The 18,941-nt window shown below is 41.1% G+C and overlaps 1 protein-coding gene across 1 annotated transcript; it reads left to right on the forward strand.

Annotated features, from left to right (window-relative positions):
- Positions 1–618: 618 nt before the first annotated feature.
- On the forward strand, positions 619–18,833 carry itga10 (integrin, alpha 10). Its single transcript, XM_046044858.1, has 26 exons — positions 619–727; positions 831–958; positions 1,567–1,715; positions 8,418–8,568; positions 11,679–11,844; positions 12,798–12,871; positions 12,950–13,094; positions 14,087–14,235; positions 14,392–14,535; positions 14,723–14,929; positions 15,028–15,158; positions 15,419–15,585; positions 15,730–15,872; positions 15,964–16,074; positions 16,184–16,269; positions 16,377–16,518; positions 16,616–16,708; positions 16,824–16,900; positions 17,131–17,220; positions 17,316–17,400; positions 17,566–17,679; positions 17,754–17,861; positions 17,962–18,075; positions 18,169–18,282; positions 18,356–18,469; positions 18,560–18,833. Exons 1-26 carry the CDS (start codon positions 652–654, stop codon positions 18,611–18,613), a joined length of 3,132 nt encoding a protein of 1,043 aa, XP_045900814.1. The 5' UTR covers positions 619–651; the 3' UTR covers positions 18,614–18,833.
- Positions 18,834–18,941: the final 108 nt, after the last annotated feature.

Here is an 18,941-nt window from a genome sequence, read left to right on the forward strand (position 1 = left end):
CTAAACCCAATTCACCCCACTTTCTGTCCCTCTCTTTTGTCTCTCTGCTGTATGCATGCATTTCTCTTTTATCTCCTCTTTCCATGCTCTCCCTCTTATTCCTCCCTCTTGGTTTGAAAGCCAAATAAATGGGATGCTTTGAAGACAGAAATATTTTTATATGATGCCCCCTACCACCACCCCACACTCACCCCCCTACATTTAGCACAATCAGATTTAAATTGCTCTACTGGTCTGGTGTTCCAGCTCTGTTAAACCACTCATGACAACAGTGACTGCCAACATGTCAACAATAGTCTCCCTCTCTCCGCCTCTCCCTCCTTTTTCTACCCCCCAAACCACACTATTGTAGTTTTTCCATGAGTTATTCACTCTTCATGACTTGTTTTCTTTCTGTTCCACGTATGGCCTCATTTAGTCTTTTTTTTCCTGTGTTTATTCTCAGGTCACCCGACCACATCTCTCTATGTGTTTAAAACCACCTATAGGTCTTGTGAGCGGAACACAAATATTTGAAAATACAAACCACTTAAATTGACTGTAGATGCTCCTGAAATTGTGTCACCTGCTATAAGACAGATGCTGATGTGGGTGTTTGTGTGTGTTTGGCAGGCATGTGCCCCTCTGTGGTCTCAGGAGTGCGGTACATCTATGTTCAGCACCGGCATCTGTGCCTCTGTCAGCGATGACCTAGAACCAAGAGAGGCAATCGCTCCAACAGCACAAAGTAACCACATATTTGCACACTCACACACACACTGAGGCAGATACACATGCTGCACAGGCGCACTTTAGCTAACCAAATATTTTTAAACTTTCACATGTGACAGGGTGCTCCACATATATGGACATTGTGATCGTGCTGGATGGCTCCAACAGTATCTACCCCTGGTACGAGGTCCAGAACTTCCTCAGCAACATCCTCAGCAAGTTCCACATCAGCTCAGATCAGATGCAGGTACAAGTGCGAGACGATGTGTATTTGCACTGCTGATAAATATTATTTATATTGGTAATGGAAACTTGTGGGTTTGAATTTGAGTGAGTCTCCCACTTAAACTTCTGGAACCCCTTAGCTGTTGCCCAGAAAGTAAGCCAAGCTAGTCCCTTGAGTGAAAACATGCACATAGTGACACATTAAACATATAAAGAAGCAATTTGGCAAATATGACCCGAATGAATTGCTTTAGTAATGTAAAGGGACATGGGCTGAGCTAGCTTAAGGTTGAGGAATAGAAGTTGGGGAGTGGGGGTGGGGACATTCTGAGCTAAACAACAAGAGGAATGAGAGGAGGTTTGGGTTTTGAGGGGGGGGTGGGAAGCAGGCAATGTGAGGTGAAGAGGAAATACCTCTGGTTTTTGAATGAATTCAAAAATTCCCCAAAGTGCACTGTTTGCTTTAAGAACAGGATTGGTACTTAAAGAGATAGCTCACCCAGAAACAACAGTCTCAGATGTTGCTTTCCACAACGATGTGCCAGCACAACCATGAACATGTGGCATTGTTAAAATACTTGTGTGTTTGTGTGTGTGTGTGTGTGTGTGTGTGTATGTGTGCACATTCAGGTTGGTATACTGCAGTATGGTGAGGTAGCAGTCCACGAGTGGTCTCTGAAGGACTACCAGACCACACAGGAGGTGGTGGAGGCCGCCAAGAACATCAGCAGACAGGAGGGACGGGAGACGCGCACTGCATATGCCATCCACATGGCCTGGTAGGCCTGTCAATGAGTGCCACTTATTGGCTGATGTTCCTAACACTAAAACATGGTGTAGATTTGGCTGGCTGACTGGAAACTGTCACTGTTTAGATTTTGGTATGACACTCTAAATATATTACTGTATAATTTGTAGTTATAATGACAATCATGTTTATTTTCTAAGAGTCTGTTCTTCTTTCTAATGATATGCTCCAGTATGATCCCATCAGGCTGCTTTTGGCTTATCAAGCTTTCAGACAAAGATTAGGTTAGACGGAGAACTTTATGCTGCTCCAATAAATATTTTGATTTTAACAATGGATCAAATGACTATGCGTAATGTGAAAGGAGTCTCGTAGTTACAAACACATAAATCATTTTCCTTAATTATATTGTTTTAATCCTCAACTATATCCAGCAGTTTTAGCATCTTTTAGCATCTTTTGTTTTGTTTTTACAACCTGAAACTTTACTGTTTTGGTTCACTCACATCAAGCATGTTTCCAGCCAGAGCAGGGAGCTGTTTTAAAGGCCTAGTGTGTAAGATTTAAGAGGATGTATTGACAGAAATGCAATATAATTTACATAACTATGTTTTCAGTGGTCTATGTAGACATTACATAATGAACCCTTATGTTATTATTACCTTAGAATGAGCCATTTCTATCTACATACACCGCGGGTCCCCTTACATGGAAGTCGCAGCGTTGCGCCGCCATGTTTCTACGGTAGGCCAAATGGACAAACTATTCTACAGAGCGTGTTTTGTCACTGCATTGAATATAGAAGAAGCAAACAGACAAAGTTAGTACCTAGCCGGGGAACGTAGCGGAGCATTTAGAAGCTGAAGAGACAGGTACTTCCCTCAGGAGTTTGTTGAGACCAAAAACAGAGCTAAAAGAGAGTTAATATTGAACAAAAAACATTACTCAATGAATGATAATGTTACTTTGTGTCTGCTTGATAAGTAAAGAAGCAACTGTTTGCTAACACATTTGGCACTACAACTTCATGTGAAGATCAGTGCACTGCCCCCAAGTGGTTTAAATTAAAGAAGGTTGTTTAACCTAATATTATTTTTATGCTCATGTAGTTTTTTTTAGAATACTGAACAATCACTAGTTACTGAGAAGACATGAGTACATGGTAAAATCCTGACAAAATGTGTAGATATAAATGTAAAATACACTCATGACTTTTCTTCGAAGAAGTATGTTGGGGATATTTAAGCTGGTAACCCAAGTCTAAAAAAAACAGCTCTATAGGTTCTGGTTCAGCGGCTAAATGAAAACCAAGTTCTTAAAATATTTCTTTGTTTTCAAAATAAAATTCCTGCTTTATTAAAGTCATACCCACATAGAGCACCACACCCAGACCTGATGTGTGGCCACGATTTTGGGATGTGTGTCTTGGAGAGGTGCGCTACTGCTATACACACACACGTGCACACAGGTAATTGGAGAGTTCCTGTTTTCTGGTACATTTAAAAGTAAATGTTGGAGAAGTTTAAGAGGTAGTAGGCATTTAAAAGGTAGTTGAAAAGCAGTGACTGGAAAATGGAGCCAGTAAAATAGTGTAACTGAGGCATTAAAACAACTGGTGACGGGAAACTCGGACACTACTACTACACACTCTCACCTTTCACTGTCACCGCCTTTCCCACCTCGTCAGATGGGGAAAACACTATCAGAAGACTCATTAGTGCTCATAACTAAAAAAATAAATGTTACTCGTTGCTCAGATATTTTTTGTTACTTTTTTGGGGGCTGAATTGAAAGTTCTCTCAAGTGTGTGTGTGTCAGGGTAAAGAAATAGAAATTATTTACTAAGATTAATTTGATATCCAGAGGAGTTAATATGTACACCTACACACACAAATGGATGGACAGATAGCAGCACTGGCATTTGGCAGGAAAGTGACGAGGTAGAAAACAGTGAGATTCGCTGACCTGGACTAGTTGGCTGCTGGCTCAGCATAGCTGCAGGTGTGGCGCAGCCTGGTCAGCCAAGTAGTGCAGTCCTGCAGCTGTAAAAATACACACAGACACTTACAGTACACACATGCACAGATGAACACCTACACACACATTAAGGGCTCATACCATACATTTAAATTCACACACTCACATTGGATTACTATACTCATAAGGGCTAATATTGAATATATTCTTTCCTTGCAAAAAAAATGCTCTAAACCTCTAGACAATAAACTTCAAGGACACAACCATGTCTTAATATGTTATCATCTATCCCTGTCAGTGTTAATCTATTTTGAGAGAAGGGCTGTGTTACTCGTTTGCATAGGACCTCTTATGCCTTATATGCGAATGTAAGTTTTGTTAGTAGAAATTACACATTAGTAGAAATTACACATTCGTTACAACAGTTTTCATCAAAAAAATAAAAAAAACAACAACCCTGGAAAATAAAAAAATCTGGTGCGCACCACAATCTATTTACAATATCTGAAACTGATACATGGTTGAGCCCATGAATCAATGCCAGGAGAGATCCTCTGTGACAGGAAAAACCATTGCACATGAGAAAGAGCAGCTGGCTTTGTGAGCAGCATCAGCTGTTGTATTTTTGTGATGCATAATTTGTGATCCTCTGAAGTGATCAAATGGCCAAATGAACACAGCACCGATTTTGGACCTTATGTTTTGAAAACCTTATAACCACTGGGTCATTTTTACAACACTCCTGTGTAGGAGAAAACACCAATATGTCATCAACATAATTAATCAGTGTACTCCCAGAAGGAGGCTGCCAACGCCACAGCTAACACTTACCATTGCAAAGTGTGAAAACAAACAGAATCTTAAATCAGGATGAAAACGGGAAGTACTGAAATATGGATTTGCAAAAGTCAATCACAGAGAATCAACAAAAAACTGATGTTAATCTGTGACAACATGGTCTACAATTGGTTTTGGCTGAACCATAAAAGTTGACTGGTACTGTTGAAAAATTCAGACAGGGTTACTGGTACAGCTGCAAAATCTAAAAACTCCCATATCCATCTCTATTTTCTCACAATCCTCCCTTTCATTGCCTCTTTCTCCTTAGGTGTAATCTCTATTAGAAAAGGTCCCAGTGGTAAATCGCTCCTAGGAATGTACCTACTTTCTTTGCTTTTCTTCCAACTTAACTCTACACCTTCTCAAACAATCTGTACTAAATGTACATATTTAAAACAATTACACCCTGTGAGGTTGTGCGTTTTCTGTTGACTCATTTGGACTGATGTGCTTGCAAAACTGCAATGGACTTATCATTCATACAACACTCACAGTCACTCTGATCTTTCCATACACCTTTGTGTTGGCCCATATATAATGTATATAGGTAGACACCGAATGAGTGACCGCAAAGTTATTTTTGTGTATCATCTCACCCATTTTATTTTCCGTTCTTAGTGGGACATACTATTCTTAATGTTTGCAACAAACACTTATAAAACACAAAAGTTCTTACTCCTCTATAGGACTTTCTATGAAAAACATTTATAATGTCTTTCCACACATGTGTTATTTATAGCATAACAAGCCGTACAGCCAGTAGACTTGTGTTATTGTATATACCGGTATATGTATAGATATTTTATCTTTCTTAATATAGGATAGTTTAGAGAAAGGAGTGGGAGAAAGAGAATAACATGCAGCAACGGTCAGACTCAAAACCGGGCCGCTACGGCAAGGACTCAGCCTTTGTACATATTGCACATGTCTTTTTTTTATTTTTATTTTTTTTGTTTCCAAATCACTCAGGATTAAAACATTTTAATGTTTATAGTCTAGCTACTACACAAGAATTACACCAGACTGGTTCTCAAAACCACAAAGGAAAATGAGTACTGTTCTGGAACAAAAAATACCACCACACAGGAATTACATATTAGGCCTATCTCTAAAAACACCACCACACAAGAATTACGTATTAGACCTATCTCTAAAAATACCACCACACAGGAATTACATATTAGGCCTATCTCTAAAAACACCACCACACAAGAATTACATATTAGGCCTATCTCTAAAAACACCACCACACAAGAATTGCGTATTATCTCCACCATAAAGTATCACCATGGAATTACATACTCTGATAGCCATCACCAAATGAAATTGCATGTCTGTCAACGCAGTTTTTTGCAAGAAATTATTCATAACATAGTACTCACGTAATAAATTGAAATGGAGTGTACTCTGGTCAAACACTGGCCTTCAAACGTCAGGCCTTCCTACTCCATTTTTTCTTGGCGGACACTTTCTACCAGTAGTTCTTACCCTTCTGTTTGGTCCCAGGCGTTGGTCAGTGAAGCATCCATCCCATCCATCCCATCCTCATCGCCAAATGTAATAAAAAAAACTTGTAATACCAATAACAGAGTCAACTGTGCAATGAATCATTCCTTTATATGTACAGTACGGAAAGGAGGCCTAGAATGGCGTTCTCTCTCGACATTCAACATCTCTCTCACTTAAACGGAGCAGTAGCCTTGAGACTTGGACTCAAGTCATACTTAAGTTACAAATTTGAGAACTTGACTGACTTGACTTGACTGTGAACTGACCAGACTGAGTACTTGAGAGAGTCTGGGACTTACTGGAAGATGGTGGAATGAATGGTGGTTTAATTGTTAGCTCATGTAAGTAGAAATAAACCCACAAAACCTTCTGTATATAACTAGATACACAGATGTTATAAAAACTAAATGCAGTGCAAGATAAGCTAGGTAACTCTGAGATGACTTAACTACATTGAAAGACAAACTCACAGAAACTATTTGAGAGTTACAAGAGACGTGACTATATAATGTTTAACTTGACTTGAGACTAAATAGCAAAAACATTCAAGCCTCATTTGGAGCGTACATGGTCATGTATTAGTCAGTATTAACACATTACGTGTCGTAATCCATACCAATACCTTCCTGAAGTTTTGTCGCTGTCATGAAACTAACTGTTCACAGCCAAGAAATAGTCTGGCACATGACCACCTGTAAAACTGTAACAAGTAGTTTTTACACATTAGTTATTGTACAGATTAAATAAGATATATATATATATATATATATATAAGATATAACATGTTAATTATTTAACTTTCACGGTGCTGGTAGGTGGATTTGGTTACCATTGGACAAAGCCAGGCTAGCTTGTCCCCCCCAAGTTTCTGTGTAGCTAATAGCTGCTAGTTGTAGCTTCATATTTACCCATACAGACACGACATTGGTATCAGTCCTCTAAATCTAAATCTTGGTAAGAAAGCAAAAGAGCAAATTTTCTAATATTTATAGCTAACTTTTGAACGGACTTGGTCTCAGCTTTAAAAAGAACTGTGTTGATGCAGTTTTAAAAGGAAAACCCTGTGCAAGACACTGACAGATCAAACAGCCCTCTACAATTGGATTAGCCACTGATTTTTGTACTGCTCCACCCGTCTGAGATGCTCTCACTCACCCACACACGCACACAAAAGTACACACACAGACCACTGCACTGTGTCATTACCACACTGCTGTGACTCCATAAAATGGGTTGTAAATACAACCAGGCCTCCCAATTAGCTCCCTCACTTTCTCTCCTCTTTCATCTCCCCGTCCCTCTTTCTCATCTCCTCGTTTCTTTCATCCTAATTTTTCTGTGCTCTTCTCTTTTCCCTTTTATTCTTCATTCCTGTCTCACCTGTTTATATCTGTCTTGCGAAGTCATTGAGCAGGATTTGCACTTCAAAGCTGTAATATTTCGGTTAGTCTTTTATCATTCTCTGAGTTAGGTTTCTAAATCCCTTTCTTCCAGTCGTATTATTTACTTATTTACCATCTTTCTTTTCTCATCTTCTCCACCCTTTTCCTTCATAAATACATTTGTTGCTGTCCGTTATTTTTCTTCCACTACTCTCCTCTGTTTTCTCATCTTCTTCTCTGCACCCTATGTAATTTGCAAACTGCATAGAGGAAACGGTTGTTTTTAACTCTGAGTTTCTTGCGGCTCACCACAATGTTATATTTAGGCAAGGGCTGGAGTTGGGCCTGAAAATGACTGAGTTCACTAGCAGTGACTTCTCTCCCCAATTCACTGTGTGTGTGTGTGTGTGTGTGTGTGTGTGTGTGTGTGTGTGTGTGTGTGTGTGTGCTGTTTGCATGTGTGTTGGTCTGAGGCTTACCAAGTCTATTCAACACTTGAAGCAGGTCCCACTGAGAACAGGTTTCCAGCAGACAAACAGGGTGCGGCTTGGGTCTCTGTATCATGGCACAAGCAGATGGGAATGCACAGATGCGGTCGCTGTGTGCAATGACACATGCATGTTGCGTGCAATGACCAATTTGAGTAACTGGCAGCTAATGTATGTGTGTCAAGTATGACTAATACGGTTGTGGAAAGGTCCACTTGTGAGTTGGACCGTTAATATCTGACTTGATGGGAAGGAACTTAAATCCAGTCTCTCTGTGTTTTACTGGCTATTCATTTTCCCAGAGAAGCACTTCAAATTGTATATTATCTTATAGGGGGTGTTTTTTTTAGAGATTTTAGGAAGAGTGACTGATACTCCCTGGCATCCTCCCTTTCCCTCAGGCTCCTTCATTCCTTGGACTGTCCTCTTATTTTCATTCTCTTTCTCTCTTGTCTTGATTCAAGATCAGTCAGCTGGATGTTTTAGCAAACTAGCACGACAGTCTTGATCTCAGTCTGTCCTCTTCTTCCTTTGTAGCTCGGAGGCGTTCAGCACTGAGCGTGGAGCAAGGGAGGGCGCCACCAAGGTGATGATCGTAGTGACGGACGGAGAGTCACATGACGGGGAGGAGCTACAAGACGCTCTGAGGGAGTGCGAGAACAGAAACATCACCAGATACGCCATCGCTGTGAGTACATCTCATAAAAGATCATTCTGCTTCTCTGGGCTTTATCTGGGACTTTTCATGTCTCATGATGCTCATTTTGATTCAGTAGCCTTTTTTGTTTACCTTAATAAGCATGGAACCATTGTCTTAACACAAAAACAACTAACTTATGTTATCACTAGAGTGTGTAGAGCATCCCTGACATTCCTCACACACATTGTGTGAAAGTAGTATGCCAACCATATACACCCTCAAGCAACCACGCAATACCACAACCACTCCCCCAAAAATAACATCTCCAAATTACCAAATGAACCCCTTGGGTCTACTAAAATAGCCAAGCGGGAACAAAAACTCTTCCTTTCCAGCCCCACCCGACCCCCTCAACACATAGAAACACAGTGAGTGGTGGCATGGTCTTAATGTCAGAGGGGCAGACAGACTCTAGCGGTAAGACTGGTTGCCGACCCCTCCCTTCCCCACAAGAGAAGCCAGGGAACCTCCAGACTCCACTGGAACCACAGAAGAGGACAACATGAGCCAACATGGAGGAGGAGTGTCAAAGTGCCACAGTAGTAGATAGTGAAGCTTAGATATACCTAGTTATCTATGGATGGAGAAGTTCAGTCAGTCCGTGTGGATATTCCTGATGTTTGAATTATTATAAAGCTTGGTTAGTTTGTGCTGTACTAAAGAAACAGATCCTGCTGTTTGTTTAGAGGATCTCATTCAAGTTATCTTTCAGAATCTGGTGCCCGGTGGTCTCACAATGAAGTTGTTCTTTACAACACAAGTGTTGCTGGAGATTTAACCTCTTCTTTTAAGTTTTGAGATATCTGCCTATGACATATCTGCTGCCACACTAATACAACAGAGGTGAGAGAAATTGACTTTGTGGGGCCACAGTAATGGCAAAATTAATTTTGCTGTAATGTCACTATGGTAATACACAAATGACAATGCTAATATGCTTATCTTAAGCAGGTATATTGTCTGCCATGTTCACTATCTTAGTTTAGCGTGTCATGACATTGACATTTGCTAATCAGCACTAAACACAAATACTGCTGAGGCTCATGGGAATGTCATTAGTTTTTTTGCAGGTATTTGGTCATAAACCATGAAAAATTAAGGAAAGTAATTACAGTTCAACCTTGTGAGGGATAAGAATGTGTGTGCCAAATTTTATGAAAATCCATCCACAAGACAAAGTCATTATTCATCGTATGGGGAACATGAATATCTGTGCAAAATGTAATGGCAATATATCTAGTAGTCGTTGACATATTTTAGTCTGGACCAAAGTGGTGGAAAGACATAAAATTCAACAGCAACAACTTTCCAGAAACAGTGTGCCTTTTACTCTGGCAACTACACAAATGTCACCGTGAATTGTTTTCATTAAAACTACTTTCTACTGAGAAAATGTCCCAGACATTAAAACTGTCCATTGTGAGGTGTGTGGATTATCAACAGAAAAACAAGGATACTCTCACTGGAAAGTGTTGTTGCTATTAAATTTTTAATGCTTTTAGCACCATTAAATTCTATTTAACTAACTACTATTTAATCAGATAATAGTGGAAATGTGTTTGGTTTTTTGTAATTTGGGTGAACTGACCCTTTAAAATGTTGATTAAAAAGCAATGGTACTCTAGGGACAGAATCCCGACCATACCAGTAAAAACAGGGAGCAGATAAAGATTTGCAAACCATAAGTTGTATTAAAACGTGATATGGTCATATCACTGTGTGAGTCTTAAATAACAACTTTATCTGACATGTGCACAACGTAATGCTGGGCCAAGAAAAGTTTAATTTGAGAGAAGGAAACAGACAGAGACAGAGAGTCATTGTATGGGCAGAGCAGAAATTGTATACGTAGCCTGGATGAAGAAAACAAGAGAGAATGATGTGGGTTTTGTGGTCGAGTGTTTGCCCAAAACGTCAAAGTGATGACAGGTAAGTAGTACTTGTAACAGCAGTCATGTTTTGATGTGCTGCTGCCTGTGTGCGCTGGTTGTGTGCGCTGGTTGTGTGTGTGCATAGTGAAAATGGCTCACTGGGGAGGGCAGAGCTTTCAAAACAAGAGCACGGTCACTATAGTCTGTGTTTTATACATCAGTGCAGGTCAGGGGCTGGAAGTGTGTGTTTATGGGTGAGCAGTTACAAACACCATTGTTTTTCAGAATTGCTTAAATCTGGAAATCTCCTTCAGATTTTAACAAGACTGTCTCTTTTCTGTCTTCTTTATTCATCTCTTTCTCTGTTCATGACTATTTAAAAGCCAGCAGCAGCCTGAGAGGAATTTCTCAGCCTCTATTTGATCTTAATGCACATATTTATATGTAGGCTCTCTTCACGCTACACACTACACCCCTCTACATCACCTACCCTTTGAAAACAGAGGATTTCCATAGTTTGCTTGGCAGCTGGAGTAACAGGGGGAGATTCGTGGGTTTGGTTTCTCTTATGGAATTTTCTCATTTGTACTTCAGGCGTTAAGCCATAGGCCACGGCTGTATATCTTCTGCAGCAGTCATCTCTTCACCTCTCAGCAGCTGTGCTTCTCATTTACAAATCTCTGGAGGCCACCATTTCCTCCATTCTTATGTTTTACAGTCAGAATGTTGCCTTTAGGTATTGCTTAATTACTAGAAAATTACACATGCTGTGAAGTGTGTTTATTTTCACTTTATTCACAGTTAACTCTAATTCACTCTTACTGCAGAGTACATAGGGGTGTCCCTCTCTTCTCTTACCTCAGACTTCTGTGATATCTCTCTTTTGACTCTGAAGTCCCTTTTTTCCCACCTTGGAAGTTTGCCGTCCTCAAACTGAGATGCTCCTGTTACAGCTACATACAGCTGGAAGATGCATGGAGAACCCAGTTTCACATCTCTTTCTCTCTTCACTGTTTCTCAGAAACATGGAGAAGTACTTGCTCTCATACATGCCAAAGTCTCTATTTATGCTCTCTGTTTTTATCGCTTTCACCCCGTTTCTCTGCTTCCAGCTTAATCCCTCAATGTTTTATTGAACTTGTATTATCTGCTTATTCATTTACCTTATTCTTTCCTTTTTAAGTCTTTTTTTCCCTCTCTCTCTCTTTGTCTTATGCTGTGCTCCAGGTTCTGGGTCATTACATCCGCCGGCAGCAGGACCCTGAGGCATTCATTAGAGAGATTAAGTATATCGCCAGCGATCCTGATGACAAATATTTTTTCAATGTGACCGATGAAGCTGCACTCAATGACATTGTGGATGCCCTGGGGGATCGCATCTTCACTTTGGAAGGTTTGTGGAAAGATTACGGAAAGATGTACTAAAAGATAATGATAAAATGAAGAGAAGAAGAAAAAAAAGCAATGTGGCAATTCTTTACATCACTCATTATTTTAGTTTATATATAGTCGCGTCACATGATGGCATGTACTGCACTAGCTGCTAATACTGGTAAATAACCAAATTCTAATACTGACTCTTTTTTTATTGATTTTATTGACTTGTTTTGTGGGGTACTATTATCAGATCATCACTATCAAATGATGTATTTATAATATTCAATGTAGTGACCGTACTTAATTTAATTCATTCTTTTTATTTACATTGCACCGATTTATTACATTGGCACCAATTAAAACCAACATAGTTCCTACTTCAAGATTTAGTTCTTGTATGTATAAATACAGTTATTTTCTGATGTCACTTTATAGGATCATCTGATGTCCTTTATTTAGGTTTAAGATGTTCAACACTATACTACACCAAACTATATTGAAAACCTTTATTTAGCTCCCTATTTACAAACTTATTCACAATTTTACAGTAACATCTGATTGATCAGAGAAAGAAGAGGAAGAATGAAATATGTAAGTGAGACAGAAGTGGTGAGAAAGAAAGTGAAGGAGGATTGGACTCGTGAAAAAATATACAGTATCCCTGCAGAGAAAGCAAGAAAAGGAAAAGAAGGTAGAGGGAGTGTATAGCTATCACAGCAGTTGTGGGAACATGAGAGGAATGCTGATGAAAAGCGATGCGACCCTTAAATGTTTAGGGAAATCAGAGAGGAAGGGACAGGAGGAAAGGAAAGGGTGAGGCATGTCTGCCACCTGTGGTCCTCAGGGTGAGTGAGGGTGCTAATGATGCCATCTAGATCAGATCCTAAGAGGCAGAGGAAGGAAGGGAGGAGATGTGAAAAGAAACATGACGACAGAGAATACTGACTGTCTGTCTCTGTCCACTTGTAGGCACACTGGGCTACAACGAGAGCTCGTTCCACATGGAGATGTCTCAGATCGGCTTCTCCACGCACACGCTGGATGTAAGTCCAGTAGCCGTTCATCTTTGTGTGAAGCGCTTTTACGTGCATGTCTAATCCATGCCCTTCTCCATTCTTCAGGATGGCATTCTGTTTGGGATGGTAGGCGCCTATGACTGGGATGGTGGCGTGTTGAAGGAGGGGACCAACGGACGCATTATGCCGCCCAGAGAGGCTTTTGAAAGCGAGTTTCCACTGGAGCTCAAAAATCATGCTGCTTATTTAGGTACTCACATATCACACCACTGAACATGGTGCTAAAAGGATCATACTTGTGGTTTTGGATGTTAGTGCATTACTATCACAGATTAATGTGTCTGTAACTTAGTACCGTCACTACGGTTGAGTTTGCACTTGGGCTGCTATACTATACACATTGCGGTCAAGTTGCATGTTTGTCACCCTGTAGACCTGAGTTCGAATCCGGGTAGGGTGACCTCTCCCTTCACTTGATGTGTGATATTGCTTGGACTGATTTCTTCCAGAGTGATGCATTCATGTGTTAGGAGGAAGCCCAGATATGAGAAATTTAGAGCTGGGTGAAGTGGGCCTCGGTGAAAAAATTAGTTGAGGGCCCCAAACCACTCCCCAGCTACAAGTTAGTTTGTTTATAATATGATTAGGATTATGTACACTACACTTAATTAACTTAAACAAAAATCCTAAATTGACATCTTCAAATATCTTGATTTGTCTAACTAGCAGTTCTAAACAATGAACCTTTTGGGCCCCTGAGTGTCTGGGGCCCTTGGGCAGTTACCTGCTTCACCCAGTTGTTAATCGAACTTTGGCCGGTTACTTAACAGAAACCTCTTTCAAAATAATAAGCTCCAAAAATGTAAAATAAATCATGTGATACTTTTGAAAACATCCCTGTTTGTTTATCTTTCAGGTTAATTTTCCTAAAACATAAATGAACATCTATTCTGGAGCCAACTCTCAAAAAAAATCATGTCTGAGCTTTTCAACAGTGCGTAAAAAAACACACAGACCCAGGTTAAAGTTAGACTACACTTTCAGCTGCATGAACATGTAGCATGTAACAAAAACACAAGGTCAACAAGATGTGACACATTACTTAACTCGAGCACATTTCTCTGCAAGTTGATCTTCATGATCTAATTGGTCAACATTCAGTGGTGAAAGGAAAACCCGGTATGACTCTCTTTATTGAAGGCTAGAGTGTTTGATGATGTGTTTATTTTTATGCGTTTCCAGGTTACACAGTGTCATCTGTGGTGGTTGGTGACTGGAAGAGGCTGTATGTAGCTGGGGCTCCTCGATTCAAACACAAAGGCAAAGTCATCCTATTTGAACTCAGTAATGAGGGTGATGTCAACATTGTACAGGCCCTCAATGGGGAACAGGTAAAGCTCTCTTCATTAGTTTCTCCTCTCCCTTCAGTCACTTTTTTATTTGTTTATTTATTGGAGCAGAAAACAGCAGTTATCTCATTTGTCAGAGATTAAAGCAAGGGCTCCACCTACTGGGAGTAAACTGAAAGAGCATGTTTCTGCCTGTAGATTGGATCTTACTATGGCAGCGAGCTGTGTGGCCTGGATATCGACCAGGATGGCATCACTGATGTCCTTCTGGTGGCAGCTCCAATGTACCTCGGCTCAGGAAACAAGGAGGCTGGTAGAGTCTACATCTACACCCTCAGTGGGGTATGGCAGCCGTGGCAATGGCCGTTCTTCCCCTAATGGATTATTGTGAAATCCTTATGAGAATACACAGCATTTATCAAATTCTTATTAGGTTTCTATAACTGTTTTCTCAAAAGACTGACAGTAATATCTATTTGTATTCCCTCCAACTCTTCATCTTCCTTTCCTCCTCTTTTGTTTCTCCCAGGAGGAGGTGTTTGTATCTAATGGTACTCTGAAGTCAGAGGAAAAGTCCCAGGATGCCAGGTTTGGTTATGCACTGGCAGCCGCTCCAGACCTCAACCACGACGGCTTCACTGACCTGCTAGTGGGAGCCCCGCTGGAGGATGAACACAGGGGGGCCATCTATGTCTACCATGGAGACGGCATTTACATCATCCACAGTTTCAAGCAGGTACTCGTCATTGATCTATAATTACATTTTCACTGGTGTATTTCAGGATTTAGTCAAACTGAAATCTACTTGTGTTTCTGCCTCTCTCCTCCTCTCAGCGTATTTCAGGGTCATCGATTTCCCCCTCCCTGAAGTATTTTGGCCGCAGTGTGAGTGCTCGGTTGGATTTGGATGGAGATGAGCTAATAGACTTGGCAGTGGGAGCACAGGGCAACGCTGTGCTGCTCAGGTGGGTAGTGGAAGAGTTGGAAGGGCCTTGCCAGAACAGACTTTATAGCTGCAAGCACTGAGAGATAATGAAGCTAGACAACACATTAAATGTGTCGCCTCAAGTCTGCTAGTTTTCACATTAAAGAAAATAAATCATCCCCCCAAAAAACCAACATTACTTAATTTCTTTTATAGATTCAAATCACTGGCTTTTACATTTTTATGGTGTCACGTGGCTAAAAATCCTGTTTTATTATCCGCTGTCCTTCCTGTGCCCAGCTCTCGAAGCATTGTCCAGATCAATGTGAGACTGTCCTTCCAGCCACACTCCATCAACGTCATTCAGAAGACGTGCCAGAGGGGAGGCAGAGAATCAGCCTGTCTCAATGCCACTGCCTGTTTCACAACTGTGTCCCGCTCCCCTGGGTCACACAGCAACAGCTTTGGTATAACACTTTATTTTTACTTATCGTCTCTAATGCGTATAATTAAGGACTGCAAGTATTGTGAATATGGCCAGGCACACAAATAATTAGAATAGTAATTTTCCAACATTCACCATCTGTCCCAACTGCCTGCTCTCTCCTCAGATCTGTGGGTGTCGGCCATGTTGGATGACAGGAAGTTGTCTGCACGGGCGCTGTTTGACGACAGCTCCCACCGACAGACCCAGCTGGCAGTCCAAGTTCACACAGGACAAACTCTCTGCTACAAACTGCCCTTCCATGTCTATGTGAGTGTTGGTACTCACTCACCATTCATACATGTGCTGCAGGACAAAGTTAGTGCCTTTATTTAATCGCTGACATTTGTCTTTTTTGTAGGACACAGCAGATTACATCCGTCCAATTAGCTTCTCACTGCGGTTTAAGATCAACAATACAGAGAGTGGCCCAGTGTTGGATGAAGGCTGGCCAACAGCTGTCAAGAAGTCTGTGAGTGGCACAATATTGACTGTTCTCATTAATAGCCTTCTTGCTGCGTCACATTCCTTCCCTCTTTTCTCTATCAAACACGCTGTCCTCTCCACATGTACCTCTTCAGATCCAGTTCTTTAAAGACTGTGGTGAGGATGATGTGTGTACAACAGACCTGGTGCTGCAGGCTCATACGGACATCTCAGGGACAAGGTACAGATTTGAACTATTCTTCTTCTCTTTTCTTTCCACGTCAGTTTGAAAATACTATCAACTCAGTTGTTAGGTTTCAGTGAGTTTCCATTGTGTTCTCTCCACAGACAGAAGCCTTATGTGATTCGCAGCCCTCGTAGGCGTCTGGCAGTGGAGGTGCAGCTTCAGAACAGACTGGAAAATGCCTACAACACCAGCCTGACGCTGCACTATTCACGCAACCTGCACTTCTCCAGCCTCAGTATTAGGGTAAACCACACACATATACTGCTACACCGTACACATTTACACAGATCTACGTAGACAAACTGATTTCTGTTTATCATTTTATTTTCTTTTGATGTAGGAGGATGCCCACTTTAAGATTGAGTGCACAGCACTTGGTGCCAACAGCCACTTGTGTAATGTCAGCTATCCAGTATTTCGCTCCCAGTCAAAAGTAAGTCCGTGTTAAGGAAATAGCACCGTCACTCTCTCGACTCAGCCCACTCGTACTTCACTTCCTCCAGGTGAAATGTGTCACTTCAGCAGGCTGTTCTCTCTTTTGTTTGCAGGTTAACTTCATGTTGGAATTTGAGTTCAGCTGCACATCTCTGCACAGTCGAGTGCAGATGAAGCTTAATGCTGCCAGGTAGCTACTAAAGCAACATGTTCTACACACTATATGCACACAGTTCCCAAATATCGAAAACAAGATTGTACATCTCAAGGGGTTTTATCCTGAAAATACATTTGTAAAAAATAAAAACAAATCCTGAAAACTACCAAAAGGGGTTTTGTTTCCACAACAAAAGATTCAAAGGGTCCCAGGGCTTCTATGAAAAGCATCTGAGTTTATGTGACCTTCTGGTTCTTTTACAGTGACAGTGTGGAGAGAGAGGATACTTTGGGGGACAACAGTGTTCAGCTGCAGAGTTTTGTTCAGTATGAACCAGACTTGTTTGTTAGCAGGTATGTGTGTGTGCAGCATACTGTATATTTTATTTAACAATCACATATTTAAACAATTTTGTATTTGTGTATTTATTTCCTGTTTTTCTGTGCAGTGACTCTAATTTGAACCGATATGAGGTCCATCCCACTCGGACAGTATCAGAGGCAATTGGACCAGAGTTCTACACACACCTCAGGGTAAAGCTATGGCTCACATGCTCAATTAGAAACTTCAATGCAACCCATTACTTATTATTATTGCAAAGCTCCCAGTAAATAACCTAACTGAGTCATCATCACTCTAAATTTTCCTCGTCTTTCATTTTTTTTTTAGAGCGTTTTTTTCCCTGTTTGTGTTTGTAGGTACAGAACCTTGGCTGTTACTCTGTAAGTAATCTGGAGCTCAGGCTGCATCTGCCCTCTGTGGCTGCGGGAGACAGAGTCTTTATGACCGTCAGTGATGTCTTTTCATACAACGTGAGTTGCGCTGTTGCGTGAGTGTTTGTATCTCCATTTTAGATCATATCTGACATATTTAAATTGCCCCGCAGGCCACAGGGGTGAACTGCAGCATGCAGAGTAATCTTCCCCAGCTGAAGGCCAGACAGAGAGACGTACGCGCCCTTCATCCTGAAGACATGATGCAGAATGACATACTGGTGAGGCCCCTGGTGCCACAGCAGCAACTGAACACTGTGCAGCATCAGTATACAGATTAACATGCTGTTTGTGTGGTTGTGTGCTTATATGCATGTTTAGAACTGCAGCAGATCATGGTGCACTGAGGTCGTGTGTGAAGTCCAGCAGCTTCTAAGAGGGCAGGCCGCCGTCATTCGTGTCAGCCGCAGAGTTCATGATGATTTTTTCAGAAACGTGAGTTACACAACAGCCCAAAGGAGTCATTTCAGCTCGACGTTTCTGTTCTATGACACAAACATTGCTCATCACCTCTGTCTCTTTTTGTAGGCCAAATACAAGTCAGTGAGGGTAATAGGTGCCTATCGCCTCGCAGCTCAGGAGACTAACCTCATTACTCTGGGCACAGGAATAGTTTGGAGGGAGGTAAAAAGACTATCTCGAGTATGTTGAGCAGGATGTTGAGTGGCAGAATGGAAATTTACTTTCACTAATCCCTTCATCTATTTTTCTGTAGACAGTACTGGAGGTGCTAAAGGGCCGAGCAATTCCCATCTCGTTGTGGATTCTGATTGGTAGCATCATTGGAGGTTTGCTGTTACTGGCCCTCATCATTTTCATACTATGGAAGGTATTTTCATGTTACATTTACCTTCAGATTTCTACAGGAAAATTAATGTGTTGTGAACACAAAATCAATCTCTATCTCAATTCTCGTCAGCTGGGATTCTTCGCACGCAAACAGAGAGGTGAGGATGAGAACCATGAGGACTGAGCCCAACTTCGGCTGCCATGATAACTACCGCTTGAGCCCACCTCTTGCCAGGCACAGATACAGACCTGGGATATGACTCAAAACACAGATGCACCAGGGACCTCTAAGACCAAAGAGAGCATCACAAGGGTCCAACAGAAATGCACTACCCACTATTTTCAGGGTTGGGAGCACTTATGTAAATAATCTTTTTCTAATTTTAAGGAAAAATCAAACTGTATTAAACCACAATTCTTCTATTTAATATACAGACATCTGCACGGTTTCACATTTGAAATGATCACTCTCTTATGTTTGTCTTACAGATTTGTGTTTGTTCTTAAATGAA

This window comes from Micropterus dolomieu, linkage group LG03 (assembly GCF_021292245.1).
Source record: "Micropterus dolomieu isolate WLL.071019.BEF.003 ecotype Adirondacks linkage group LG03, ASM2129224v1, whole genome shotgun sequence".
In the NCBI taxonomy this organism is placed as follows: Eukaryota; Metazoa; Chordata; class Actinopteri; order Centrarchiformes; family Centrarchidae; genus Micropterus; species Micropterus dolomieu.

Bases quoted from the DNA above. Each gene is read 5' to 3' on its own strand.
- itga10 (XM_046044858.1), top strand. From the start codon at position 652: ATGTTCAGCACCGGCATCTGTGCCTCTGTCAGCGATGACCTAGAACCA. The intron at 14,236-14,391 runs GTAAAGCTCTCT...TTCTGCCTGTAG, and splicing joins AGGCCCTCAATGGGGAACAG to ATTGGATCTTACTATGGCAG. The intron at 17,680-17,753 runs GTGAGTTGCGCT...ATTGCCCCGCAG, and splicing joins GTGATGTCTTTTCATACAAC to GCCACAGGGGTGAACTGCAG.